The 14,661-nt window shown below is 44.8% G+C and overlaps 2 protein-coding genes across 4 annotated transcripts in view; one reads left to right on the top strand and one right to left on the bottom strand.

Annotated features, from left to right (window-relative positions):
- Nucleotides 1–6,946, bottom strand: part of LOC138763599 (uncharacterized oxidoreductase ZK1290.5) — a 114,752-nt gene extending 107,806 nt beyond the window's left edge. For 2 of the 3 annotated variants that reach the window (XR_011357674.1, XM_069938020.1), the window contains exon 1: nucleotides 6,773–6,946. Coding sequence is in view for 1 of the 3 variants with exons in the window: in XM_069938020.1 (XP_069794121.1) it covers nucleotides 6,773–6,848 (76 nt within the window). In the remaining 2 variants the exon portion in view is untranslated. The remainder of the gene's footprint in view (nucleotides 1–6,772) is intronic. The other variant, XR_011357675.1, reaches the window with a different exon arrangement.
- Nucleotides 6,947–7,006: 60 nt separating this feature from the next.
- dph5 (diphthamide biosynthesis 5) overlaps nucleotides 7,007–14,661 on the top strand; it is a 43,084-nt gene continuing 35,429 nt past the window's right edge. Inside the window, exon 1 of the mRNA XM_069938018.1 lies at nucleotides 7,007–7,210. Within this exon, the coding sequence (XP_069794119.1) occupies nucleotides 7,076–7,210 (135 nt within the window). The 5' untranslated portion in view covers nucleotides 7,007–7,075. The remainder of the gene's footprint in view (nucleotides 7,211–14,661) is intronic.

Raw genomic sequence — 14,661 nt, 5'->3', positions numbered from 1 at the left:
GACTGACCAAGCAGATCTATGGCAGACACAGTCTCCCTGGAGATTTTTGGAGGTGAGAGCTAATGTGCAGCTCTTACTCAGGCTGATCTACATGACATTTCTCAAAAACAAATCCTGTACCTTCACTGTGTTCATATCTTTAGCCCAAGTATAATTTCTGAGCGCCCCCACTCCCAACGTTACAAGCTCAGAGGACCCATAAACTCAGCAGTAATAGATATTCACCAAGACAAATGGTTACTTAAACAAAAGTTGCTTTTAATCATCTTTAAACATGAAAACAGGATCACACTTTAACTTATCACTAGTAAACTAACCTAACTTAATCCCCTTCTAATTCTAAGCATACGTGTATGTAATGTGTGTGTAAGTTCAGAAAAGTTATTTGATTCACAGTCCAATCTCACTTCTCATTCCTCCAAATTCACTGGTTGCAGGCAATTCTTATACTGTGCACAGAATTGAACATTTATGAAGTTCACCAGGCTTTGGTGCTTGAAAGGTAAATGGTTACCACTCAGGAAGGTTCTTGTTGGTTTTCAGAGAGAGATTTGTTGTTTGCTGGACACCCACAAGTGATTCCTCGTAACCAGCCACTTCAGCGTCTTGCCGAAGAAACTTTCCCCATCTGGGTTTTCCAGATGATAACCTCTTTCTTTCAGGTCACCACAGAGTTCCTTTTTGTTTCTCTTTTTTCAAGAAAAACATTAGGCAGCCAGTCCTCTCCTCTTGCATGAACCACAAGGGCTTTGAACAGGCTGAAGGGCACAGGGAGAGCAGCAGCGGTCCCAGCCCCGGTCCGGGCTGAGGGTAGGCGGCAGCGGCCCCAATCCGGGCAGGAGCAAGGGGGAGGCGGCGGCCCCGGCCTCGGTCGAGTGAGGCAGGCAGAGGCTCCGGTCCGGGCAGAGAGTTGGAGGCGGCGGCCCCAGTCAAGGCACAGGGAGAGCAGCGGCGGCCTCGGCCCTGGTCCGGGCAGTATGGACCGACCTAAGAGGGGAGACAGACCCCTCCAGCCCGGGTAAGAAACCTGCATAGGAGAAGGCCACTCCGATATAAAACCTACGACCCAAGGGCCTCGCTGCCACGTCCCAGCTTGCTTGGCCACGGCACACGAACCATGGGTGTAAAGGGTGGGGCCAGTACTGCGCGCACTGCACTCCACCTAAAAGCTCCTTTGCACAGGCCCGAGATTTTTTTATTTTTTTATTTATTTACATAAATCTTCGTCCGCGAAGCCAAGCCAAAGAAAAAGACTAAGCACTCACAACCTGTCTTCCAAATGGGGTTTTCCACAAGCTTGCCAGGTTGTCCTGTTCCAGTCCCTGCTGCTGCTGCTGACTGAAAACTGAACGACTATAAAGAGAGGGGAGAGAGAGAGAGAGAGAGAGAGAGCACTTCAGACAGCTTGTGGCTCCAATGAGTTCTTTCATCTGTTGCCTTTATGTAAACAACAATCCATTAGTGAAGTCTCTTGGGCATTCTCCAAAGCTTTTGCAAAGGCCCTTGGAGCCAGCCTGTCTAGCATGAGCAGAGCTCCAGTATTTTAAATAAGATTGGTTTTAAAGTGTTTGTATGTGATCTACACTAAAAAACCTGCCCCAATATATTTCCCAAAATCATATCTATATACAATACAAACACAACATAATATGTCACACACCTCCCCCCAATCAGTTTCCATTACTTCCTCTTTGAGCACATTCCTCAACATTACAAGTGTGTGTGTCACATGTTTTTCAAGTGAAATTTAAAGTAATTAGTAATACCATGAGTGGAAAGCCCTGCAAAACGTAGTGGTCACAGCCTCAGCACATTACTTCATATCACATTGACTGCATATTACACCCATGTGCAAAAGATTCACAAGAGCACACAAAAACAATGTGTAGGCCATCTGACTTCTCAAGCCTGCCTCATCACTCAATATGATCATAGCTGATCTGCTCCTCTCTGTACCAGATCAACACAGCCCTCAATTCTTTTATCTTTACTCCAAAAATGTACAGGATTAGTAGGTTAATTGGGTTTAACTGTGGTGCATTGATTTCATGAGCCAGAAAGGCTTTCCTCCAGGCTGTATCGATAAAATAAATAAATTTATTTAGAATTTTATCAACATACTCTTTAAATACCTCCAATGCCACTATAATCTTCTTGACTCCATGGATTACTCCCCCTCTGCAAGATAAAATTCCTACACACCTAAGTTTTAATTTGCTATCCCCTGTTCTTACATTCTTCTTTGGCTTGGCTTCGCGGACGAAGATTTATGGAGGGGGTAAATGTCCACGTCAGCTGCAGGCTCGTTTGTGGCTGACAAGTCCGATGCGGGACAGGCAGACACGGTTGCAAGGGAAAATTGGTTGGTTGGGGTTGGGTGTTGGGTTTTTCCTCCTTTGCCTTTTGTCAGTGAGGTGGGCTCTGCGGTCTTCTTCAAAGGAGGTTGCTGCCCGCCGAACTGTGAGGCGCCAAGATGCACGGTTTGAGGCGATATCAGCCCACTGGCGGTGGTCAATGTGGCAGGCACCAAGAGATTTCTTTAGGCAGTCCTTGTACCTTTTCTTTGGTGCACCTCTGTCACGGTGGCCAGTGGAGAGCTCCCCATATAACACGATCTTGGGAAGGCGATGGTCCTCCATTCTGGAGACGTGACCCACCCAGCGCAGCAGGATCTTTAGCAGTGTGGACTCGATGCTGTCGACCTCTGCCATCTCGAGTACTTCGAAGAATGACATAGACAGAAGTGGAATAGAAGTCCTGCAAGGATGCACACATCAGGATGTTCTTCATCCCCTCAAAACCCATCAGCTAACTCCAAGACCTGGGACTCAATGCTCCACTGTCAAGTAGGGTGGCCATGGTTATGATTACAAGAGATAGATAGATAGATAGATATCACACACACACACACACACACACACACACACACACACACACACACACACACACACACACACACACACACACACACACACACACACACACACACACACACACACACACACACACACACACACACACACACACAGACTTTGCAAAATGCACCCCCTCCCCGACCTCCAGTTTAAATTCCATAATGAATATTTTGGAGGATCAAGAACCAAGAAACCAAGATTAGAACACCATCAACAAATTTGCTGACAATACCATGGTAGTGGAATAAAGGAAGGGGATGAGTTAGCACACAGGAGGGAGAGTGAAAACTTGGCTGAATGGTGCACCAATTACAACCTCACATCAAATCCAAGAACACACTTCAGAAAGGGAAAACCAGAAGTGTACAATCCAGTGAATATTGGGGAAAATCAGAGTTGGAGAGGGAGTCACCATCTCGGAGGATCCTTTCTGGACTCCACACACAAATGTCATCATGAAGAAAGCACATCAGCCTCAGGAGTTTGTGGAGGTTTGGTACGACATCGGAAACTGTGGCAAATTATACAGATGTGTGGTGGAAAACGTGCTGACCAGCTGCATCATGGTCTGGTATGGGGACAGCAATACCCCTGAGCAGAAAGGTAGTGGACACAGTGTAGGACGTCACAGGCAAAACCCTCCCCTCCATCAAGAACCTCTATGTTAAAGAGCAGCAGCAATCTTCAAGGATACACACCACCCAGCACATGCTCTGTTCTCACTGCTGTCACCAAGAAAGAAGTAATGTGTCACAAGACTCAAATCATCAGGTTCAGGAACAGCTGCTATCCCTCCACCATCAGACTCCTCAACAACAAGGACTCATTTGAGGACTCTTTTGCACTTTTTGTTCTCTCTGTATTTCATTTTGTTACATTCTTTATGTGTTTACATGTATATGATAAGTCAGGGTTTTTTTAGCACTACCAATAAATGATAATTCTGCCTCGCCTACTGCGGGGCAGGTGGAAACCAAAATGAAGAAGCAAATCACAAAGTCGTACCTAAGGATGGATGTCATTGGGAGCTGAATGCCCAAGGATACATACACACTGTATTGAAAGGATAGGTAGGTAAGCAGAGGAGGGGTGGTGTGGCTCTGTTGGTAAGGAACAACATAGGATCAGAAGATAGGGAATTATTGTGGGTTGATCTTAGAAATGACAAGGGTAAAAAGACATAGCAGATTAATTTCATCCACCAACTCAATGTTGACTGGATTCTAGTTCAGTCAACACATCTGATTGACAAATTCCTTCATGTTCTCATCCCGCCCCTTTTCATTTATCTTCTATACTTCAGCAATCCTTCAAAATATCCACAATTCTGCCCTTTAGGAACTTTAGGACTGAAACATCAACTGCCCATTACTTTGACTACCTACTGCCAAGTTCCTCTAGCACAGGGGTGTCAAACTCAAATTCACGGAGGGCCAAAATTAAAAACTTGGACTAAGTCAAGGGCCGAACTAAATATTTATTGAAAATTTTCAACAACATCTGCATGTTTTCTCTTCTTTCAACATATGTAATGTTAAACTTTTTCTTATTAAAATAAATGTTTAATAATAGTTTTGGATAAACTCTTTCCAGAAGCATTAACAAATGAGAAATAAAATATTCAATAAATAATATTTCTCTATAGAGGATTTTTCAAATGTTGCTAGCGTGCTGTCGAATAGTAAAATCTGAGGGCTATTGAGAATGTGGGAGAATAATGATTCCTGAAACAATTAAATGGGTGACTGATTGTGGGCATGAACTCTAGCAGGTTTATTTGCCATGCCCTTTTTCCATTGGTACAGATATCCTTTGATTTACACACTTTTCAAGTTTTATGCCTAATGAGCTTGTATCCAGGTGCAGGACCATTTTTAACCAGGAATATATTTATCACTGTGACATGAAACTATTGGAAGATCGTTTTATCCTGAGATTAAAGTTCATAATCCTTACTCAGGCCTGTGTGCGGGAGGGCGGGGTTTGCGGGCGATCGGGTTGGACAACGAAAGTGCGGGGGCATCGGCTCTCACTGCAGGGCGGCATCTCGGCAGATCAGCGGCCCCGTCACCATGAGTCGCGGGTCGGCCTGCGGCAGGGAGGGGGAGTGGGCCACGGTCCTGGCGAGGTCAGGCCTCCCCTGAGTTTCTGCCAGACCCCCCTTGACCTGCTGAGTTTCTCCCGGACCCCCCTTGACCTGCTGAGTTTCTGCCGGACCCCCCTTGACCTGCTGAGTTTCTCCCGGACCCCCCTTGACCTGCTGAGTTTCTCTCGGACCTCCCTTGAACTGCTGAGTTTCTCCCGGACCCCCCTTGACTGCTGAGTTTCTCCCGGACCCCCTCCCCTTGACCTTCTGAGTTGCTCCCGGACCCCTCCCCCTTGACCTGCTGAGTTTCTCTTGAACCCCCCTTTGACCTCCTGAGTTTCTCCTGGATCCCCCTTTGACCTGCTGAGTTTCTCCCTTCGGGTGTTTTTACGAGAACCACAGACTTTCGCTCATACATTGATGAGGGGGATCAAGGGCCAAACATTGTCAGGTACCTCTCTGCTGGATAAAGAATATGGTTTAACCCGCTGAGTTTCTCCAGTGTTGGGTTTTCACGAGGTAGAGTCAAAGGGCCGAAGGGCCTGTTTCTGATCTGTAATGTTCTACGGACCCTTCTCTTCTTTCCGTGCCGGTGTCCCAGGACCTTTCCAGGGCAGTCTCCGCGCTCAGGACTGCGCTGGGATCCCGGTCAGCGGTGGAGGAGCAGGTGAGCGCGGCTAATCCCTATCCAGCCCACGCCACTCCCGAGATTGGCGGGGGGTTCCCACCCTACCTGCCCGACCAGCCTCGTTCTCCACGTGTACTCCGGGCACCCGCCGCTGGTCCGGTGGGAAGGCGCAGGGCGGCCGGCGCCCCCATCGCCCGGCGGGGAGCCCCAATCTTCCCTCCGGCGTCCCGACTCCATCTGCAGCTCCAAGAAGTGCTGTGCCACTGGGGTTCCGGGCGCTGCGAAGCGGCCTTGGCTTCCCCTGACACCGGCCAGGCTGCACTGCGGTGGGGGGGTGGGCGGGGGGACACGACAGCGTGTTTATAAAACCACCCACCACTACTTTTCAAGGACCAGGATTTTTCTCTCTCTCTCTCACCCTGGGACACAGCGGTTACTGTGCATGCGCTATGCTGGCGCGGCAGCCAGCAGGCCACCTCTAATACATTTTTGATATGATCTTGCGGGCCAAATATAATTATATCGCGGGCCAAGGGCCAGAGTTTGACATGTGTGCTCTAGCATTTTCAAGTACTATCCTAACAAGTCCCCTCTGCAGACAAGGCCTCTACCTCTGAGTTTCATTTCTAAAATACACTGCCTCACTATTTACTTTTAAGAACCTTTCAAAATCAAAAGAATTGAACAAGCTTTTAGTTATCTGCCCCAATATCCTACCCCACCCCACCCCCAACCCACCTCTCAAGACACACTATCAAATTTTATTTGATGATGAGGACTACATTTAACGTTTCTTTCAAATGCACGTTCCTGGATCTTTTCAGACAAAATACAGTTTATTTGTTTTCTTAAAATCGCCACTGAATAACGAAGAATGTGGTTAGGGTGGGGTTGTAAACCACACATCAAATGGCATGACCCAGTTTTTTTTAAAAGAACCCAGTGGGGAAAATACTGCATGATTATTATCAGGTGATATTTCACAGACAGAGAAGCAGCAAATATTTAATACGGCCTAAATAATATTACCCCATTTAGATAATTAGATCCAACCTGAATAGTTTGGTGTCTGCACGCAGGTCACACCGTGAGCAATTCATTGAGTCAGTCAGCACTCAAAAGTCACAGACACAAGCAACTCACCAAGACCCAATATAGGGATTTTCAACCCATTCGCCAGCTCCACAGTTGGAATCTTAAGACCATCTATTTCACTCATTCCCTAAATTTCTACTTATTTTAAAATCACATAGCCCTTTGACCTTCTCCCTCGTCCTCACGATGTCGCAAAACGACGCGAAGCGGCGGCCGGGTGTACTGCGGCCCTGCCGTAATTCGCCCCTTTGGCTGAGCAGAGCGACTGAGGTGGAGGTGGGTAGGTGGGTGGGGAGAGGGAGACTCGAGGGCTATTCTTTTAAGCGGCCACAGTGCAGTGAGCGCGGTGGCATGTTGTTTTTGATCGGCTTGGGGTTGGGAGATGCTCAGGACATCACGGTGAAAGGACTGGAGATCGTAAGACGATGCAGCCGGGTCTACCTGGAGGCTTACACGTCGCTCCTGTGTGTAGGCAAGGATGTCTTGGTATGTGGAGCTACAGAGGCATCCATCACATCACCCCCCCCCCCCCCCACTTTCCCTCCCAGAAACGAAATTATAAAGATTATCTTCTTGTAAAACAGAAAAGTAACGAACAACCGGGGGTTTTACACGGACTGCAGCGTCTTTCTGTTTCTAACGTTTGATGTGGTAAAGTGGGAAGACATGCACCGTTATCAACGTTTATCTGAACAGCAAAGGCTTTCTTTTAATCTTTATAGTATCTGTGCTGAGTGAATTAATTCAGTTAATTTGGATAAAAGTACATGGATATTGCTGTTGGTCATCCATTCTCAAGTGTTCCAAAGTGTCTATTGCACTTTAAAGTAATTAAGAACGTAGTTGCAAAAGACTTGCTTGATACCAATCAAATAGGAATGGAGGACTTTGATAAGCAGTTTTCAGAAGCATGGTTTGGAGTAATTTTTTTCAGTGTGGATTGGGACTGCTTTTGTGCAGGAGACTTGGAGTGGAATCTGTAAACTGCATCTAAGAGGTTTTAAAAAACTGATGTACAGGTGATCAGGGAGGGGGCTTTGATTTTATTTGGGGAATAAGCATAGGCAAGTGATATAAAGTGTATGTAATTCAGAATTTATTATCATGAGCAATTCATGAAATTTGGTGTTTTGTGACAGCATCATAGTGCAAACATTCACATTCTAACCACTAAAAAGAGTGCTGCATGAAAAATAAGGCAGTGTCTAATTATTCAGGAATCTGATGGCAGTGGGGAAGAAGCTGTCCTTGTGCTGCTGAGAGCTCCTCTTTAGGCTTCTGTACCTTTTTCCCGATGGTAGCAGAGTAAAGAGAGCAAAGCCTGGGTGGTGGGAGTCTTTGAGGATAGAGGCTGCTTTTTAAGACACTGCCTCGTAGATGTCCTTGATGAAGTGAAGTCTGTTTGCCTGTGATGTCACAGGCTGAGTTAAAAACCCTCTGGTGTTTATTCTTGTACTAAGAGTTGGTGCCTCCATTGCAGACAGTGATGCAACCACCCAGAGTGCTCTCTGGGGTACACCTTTAGTGTACACAAGTCTTTGGTGACATACTAAATCTTCTCAGACACCTCACAAAGTATAGCCACTGGCGAGCCGCCTTTGTGATTGCATCTCCACTACTGAGCCTTCGATGAAGACTGGGTCATGCTCCCCTGATTTCCTCCTGAAGTCCACAATTATCTCCTTAGTTTTACTGATGTTGAGCGGAAGGTGGTTGTTGTTATACCATTCAACGAGCTGATCTCTCTCCCTCCTGTTCGCTTCCTCATTGTTGTTTGTGATTCTGCTGACAACCGTGATGTCATCGGTGAACTTTGGAATTGTGCCTGGCCACATAGTCATGAGAAGAGCAGTAGGCTAAGCACACATCCTTGGGGTGCGCCTGTGTTGACAATCAGTGAGGAGGATATGTTGTTTCCAATTTGTTCTGACTGTGGTCTTCCAGTGAGAAAGTCAAGGATCCAGTTGCAGAGTGGAGTACAGAGGCCTAAAGTTTGTAGCTTCTTGACCAGCACTGAGGGAATAATGGTTTAGTCATTATTCATCAAGTTGTCATTTAGTCATTAAGCTGTCGTCAATGAAGAGCAGCCGTATGTTTGAATTGGTGTTTTCAAGGTGGTCCAGAGCTCAGTGAAGAGGCAGCGATATTGCATCTGCTGTGGAGTGATTGTGACAATAGCTGATTTGCAAATAAATGAATCTTTTGGGAACACTAGCTTAAAGCTAGTGACAAAGGTTCTTGAGATTGGACTCAAAACTGGTGAAGGTGAATTTCAAAACTGAGACCACCTACTACAGGGGAAAAACATTTGAAAAGAGGAAGATGTTTTAAAATAAGATGATAGGAATTCAGATTCAGCATGCTTATATAAGGTAAAAGCCAAAGATGATAAGTTGTGGGAACCTTGGTTAACAAAGAATATTGAAGGGTTAATTAGGGAAAAGGAAATGTACATCAGGTAAAAAGAAAATGGTATAAAATTAATTACTTGAAGTTTATAGGTGATAGGGAAGAGAAAAAAAATTAGGAAGGTAAAAGAGCTATGAAATGACCTTGGAAAGTAGGATTGAAGAGATATATAAAACTTTACAAGAGCATACTCGAGCCAGCAAGAGGTAAAGGAAAAAGAAAGTTCCCTTGGGGACCAAAGTCTTAATTCATGGCTGTGGAGCCAATAGACATGAGTTAGGTCCTGAATGTATATTTCTTGTTGGTATTCACAATAGGAAGTGTTATATAGTCAGGATAATGTGTACTATTTTGTAACTTTAAGAATACACCCTTCTCACTGTAGTAACTATAGTGCATCACTGATGAGCAAATGTATATCTGTGCATGAGAACAGTTTCCTGAGATGGTGGAAGACATCAGTAAGTAAAATCTCTTTTGTTATTTGAATCTTGCATCTCTAAGTTATTTAAGAAGCCTCCCAAGTAACACAGAGACATAACATGGTGGCAGTGGTATAAAAGAACAAGAATAAAGCCATACAATTGATTGTAAGTCACTGAAATACGAAGGGGAAGAAGTGAAAAAATATTACTGAAAAAAATGGCTGGAGCAACAGCAGTTCACCCAGTGATGGACCAGGGAGGCTGAAGACATTGTTGAATTGTTTTAAAAAGTTTCAGCAGAAGTGCAATTTAGCATTTACAAGCTATTTTTTAAAATGCAACAGCAGAGGAGAAGAGAAGATCAATTATGTACGTCTCTGGACAGGGAAGCAAGGCCTTGACATTTAATAGCAGAGGTGGAGAAAAATGATCCAGAGCAGACATTTACAAAGTTTGCTTCTTACCTTGAACCCAAGTCTAATCACAGAATTAAACACTATGAATTTCGAGGCTTAATTCAAGAGACTGATGAAACTGTTGATAACTTCCTCACTAAACTAAAAATTGTTGCTGCAAAATTCAGATTTAAGATGTGGAGGAAAGATTAATTGAACAACTAATATGAGGGAGTGTCCATCCTGAGGTGCAAAAGTCTTTTATAGGGAAGGATAGCTTGAAGCTGGTTGAAACTAATAGACACAGCCAGAGCCTTTGAAGCCACGAGGACACAAATGAAATCTCTATCTATGCAGACCCACTCAGAGCAAAGAGAAGGAAGGGTTGCTGTTATATAGAACACAATCAGAAAAGTGCAAACCCCCCTAATACCTGCAGGAAGTGTGGCAAACAACACCCCTTCAACAAACAAAACAAATGCCCTGCATTTGAATGTAGAGCCTGTGGTAAAGCAAACTACTGCGCGAAGATGTGCAAATCTGGTATGAAGAAAACAGTAATACCAGTGGGGGGGAAAAAAAGACAAGGAAAAGATCCACCACATAAAAGGAAATAACAATGAGGATTCCAACACTCAGATACTGGACAGAATCCATACACCCTCACAAGATGTCGGGTGACATGAAAGAAGGAAGTGAGTTGCACACAAGGATCCAAATACAGAGGACAATCCAAAACAAGACTACGATATTTAACCTAAAGGTGAAGCTGGATACTGGATCACAAAGCAATGACCTTCCACTCAGACTCTACTGCCAGATGTTCCCAGAGAACATAATAAAAGGGTATCCAAAAGACACTGTATTGGATACAGCAAACGTCACATTAATGGCCTATGGTGGACCCATGATCAAGCAGTTAGGGAGAGCTAAGATCAATGGCTGCCAGAAAGGGAAAGAACATCCTCTGTACATGTTTTGGATCTTTTATTGAAGGATTATTGTTAAAGCATTGAATATTATTTAGATTAATAGATTAATATTTTTCCTTTAGGTACTTGTGCAGTGGTGTCCTGAGACTGTTGTCAATGGTCACCCAAAAATTCAACTGTCTTTGTGTGAAATGTAACTAGCTGATGCAAAGATCAATTCTTTTCGACTTTGATGCTGCATTTGTTAATATTTTGTCTCAATTTCAAGGATTTAAAAAAAAATTTCACCTTTAATATTGCAATTGCTCTTAACTTTAGCATTGTTATATTTTAAAAAAACTTGTTGCTTTGAATATAAAGGGTGACAAAGTGTTTTTAGTGCAATTCCTTTCTAGGCAATGCGTGCATTATTTCTTTGAGAGAATAATTATACTGTTGATATGACTATGAAATTAAACCAATTTTTAAAAAATCTGTTACTATTAACTGGGAATGTATTATATTATTTAATAGCTTTAGAATGTTGTTTTCTTTAAATTGTTTAAAATGCCAGACAATTCAAGTATTTTTTTTAAAGAAATAACTACAAGACTACCTTTGTCATTTTTGTTTTGAAAGGTCAGGTATCTTGTCGAACATTTGCCAGGCTTTGTTATAGAAAATAGAACGTAGAACAGTACAGTACACAAACAGACCTTTTGGTCCACCATGTCTATGCTGACCATGATGCCAATCTAAACTAATCCCATCTGCCTGCACACAATCATATCCTTCTATACTCTGCTTATTCACACATCTGTCTAAATGCCTCTTAAGCATTGCTATTATATCTGCTTCTGTCGCCTCTCCTGACTATGTTCCAGGCACCTACCACCCTATGGATTTTTTAAAAAAAACTATGCCCTCTACTGTTTGTCATTTACACCCAATGAAAAAGACTGAGAATCTGCCTTTCCTATATCTCTAATACTTTTATACACTTCTATCTCAGCCTTTGACCCTTCAGAGAAAGTAATCCTGGATCTCTGCACCCTCTCCAAAGCCTCTACATCCTTCCTATAGAGTACTCCTCAAAGTTTTCAAAATTACAATATTCTTAACTTGTCATGTCTAATCAAGGCAAGTATGCTTCTTTACCTCACAAGCAACTTTCATGGAGCTATATCATTCTATACATCAATGCTCCTGAAGGTCCAACAATTTATACTTTTTTTTTTATTTGACCTCTCCAAAATGCATCATCTCACACATGTCTGGATTAAACATAATCTGCCACTTCACCGTCAGATTTTCCAACTGATCTATAAACTACTGAATCCTTTGACAACCTTTCTCGTTGTTCACAGCTCCACCAGTTTGTGTCACCTGCAAGCTAACTAATCAGGTCACCTACATTTTCATCCAAACTTTAACATGTGTTACAAACAACAGAAATTTCAGCACGAATCCTTGCTCAACACCTACTGATCACAGACCTGCAATCATAAAAGCACCTTTCTACTAAATTCTGATTTCCGTGGCCAAGCCAGTTTGGATCCAATTTGCTAACTCACTGTGGATCCCATGATATTTAATCTTCTGCTTCAGCCTTCCTTGTCAAGTGCTTTGCTAAATATCTATTGCCCTACCTACTTTGGAAACAACCACTTAGTATAAATTATCTTTTCAAGCTTTATATGCAGCTCAGATATGTAAGCAAATCCTGCACCATTAAATTGTAAAGGGATTTAATTTGATTTCCTTGCTAAGTTTCAGTAGCCAGGTTAAATGTGATTTTTTTAAAAATTGTTTCTATTATCCCAATGTTATCTTACTAGTGTAAAATAGGTTGATTGAAGTTTCAATTCGCATCCGTCTCTGCCAGATCAGAATTCCTGTTTCCTTTTCTCAATGTAACATCCAAGCTGCATTTTAAGGAAATGGCACCTTACAGCAGCGACTCTTTGCGAGCAGCTCTGACAGAAATAATCAAATATTCCTGTTCAGAACTCCTAAAAATCAAACAAAAAATAAATAAAATGAGAAACATAAAATCAAAGTTATCTGACAGCATGGAGGTTCTAAGATTGCTTAGAATTGGCAGAGTTGCTAGAATCAGAAATCTCCGTTTGGCAGAGGGACCTTTAAACAGCTCACACAAGTCTAACTTGCGGGAGTTTTAAACCGCTCCAGCAGGTACAACAACCGCTCCAGCAGGTACAACAACCGCTCCAGCAGGTACAACAACCGCTCCAGCAGGTACAACAACCGCTCCAGCAGATACAACAACCGCTCCAGCAGGTACAACAACCGCTCCAGCAGGTACAACAACCGCTCCAGCAGGTACAACAACCGCTCCAGCAGGTACAACAACCGCTCCAGCAGGTACAACAACCGCTCCAGCAGGTACAACAACCGCTCCAGCAGGTACAACAACCGCTCCAGCAGGTACAACAACCGCTCCAGCAGGTACAACAACCGCTCCAGCAGGTACAACAACCGCTCCAGCAGGTACAACAACCGCTCCAGCAGGTACAACAACCGCTCCAGCAGGTACAACAACCGCTCCAGCAGGTACAACAACCGCTCCAGCAGGTACAACAACCGCTCCAGCAGGTACAACAACCGCTCCAGCAGGTACAACAACCGCTCCAGCAGGTACAACAACCGCTCCAGCAGGTACAACAACCGCTCCAGCAGGTACAACAACCGCTCCAGCAGGTACAACAACCGCTCCAGCAGGTACAACAACCGCTCCAGCAGGTACAACAACCGCTCCAGCAGGTACAACAACCGCTCCAGCAGGTACAACAACCGCTCCAGCAGGTACAACAACCGCTCCAGCAGGTACAACAACCGCTCCAGCAGGTACAACAACCGCTCCAGCAGGTACAACAACCGCTCCAGCAGGTACAACAACCGCTCCAGCAGGTACAACAACCGCTCCAGCAGGTACAACAACCGCTCCAGCAGGTACAACAACCGCTCCAGCAGGTACAACAACCGCTCCAGCAGGTACAACAACCGCTCCAGCAGGTACAACAACCGCTCCAGCAGGTACAACAACCGCTCCAGCAGGTACAACAACCGCTCCAGCAGGTACAACAACCGCTCCAGCAGGTACAACAACCGCTCCAGCAGGTACAACAACCGCTCCAGCAGGTACAACAACCGCTCCAGCAGGTACAACAACCGCTCCAGCAGGTACAACAACCGCTCCAGCAGGTACAACAACCGCTCCAGCAGGTACAACAACCGCTCCAGCAGGTACAACAACCGCTCCAGCAGGTACAACAACCGCTCCAGCAGGTACAACAACCGCTCCAGCAGGTACAACAACCGCTCCAGCAGGTACAACAACCGCTCCAGCAGGTACAACAACCGCTCCAGCAGGTACAACAACCGCTCCAGCAGGTACAACAACCGCTCCAGCAGGTACAACAACCGCTCCAGCAGGTACAACAACCGCTCCAGCAGGTACAACAACCGCTCCAGCAGGTACAACAACCGCTCCAGCAGGTACAACAACCGCTCCAGCAGGTACAACAACCGCTCCAGCAGGTACAACAACCGCTCCAGCAGGTACAACAACCGCTCCAGCAGGTACAACAACCGCTCCAGCAGGTACAACAACCGCTCCAGCAGGTACAACAACCGCTCCAGCAGGTACAACAACCGCTCCAGCAGGTACAACAACCGCTCCAGCAGGTACAACAACCGCTCCAGCAGGTACAACAACCGCTCCAGCAGGTACAACAACCGCTCCAGCAGGTACAACAACCGCTCCAGCAGGTACA

The sequence above is a fragment of the Narcine bancroftii genome, chromosome 5, assembly GCF_036971445.1.
Source record: "Narcine bancroftii isolate sNarBan1 chromosome 5, sNarBan1.hap1, whole genome shotgun sequence".
Classification (NCBI taxonomy): Eukaryota; Metazoa; Chordata; class Chondrichthyes; order Torpediniformes; family Narcinidae; genus Narcine; species Narcine bancroftii.
This window is presented reverse-complemented; position numbering and strand designations above follow the sequence as displayed.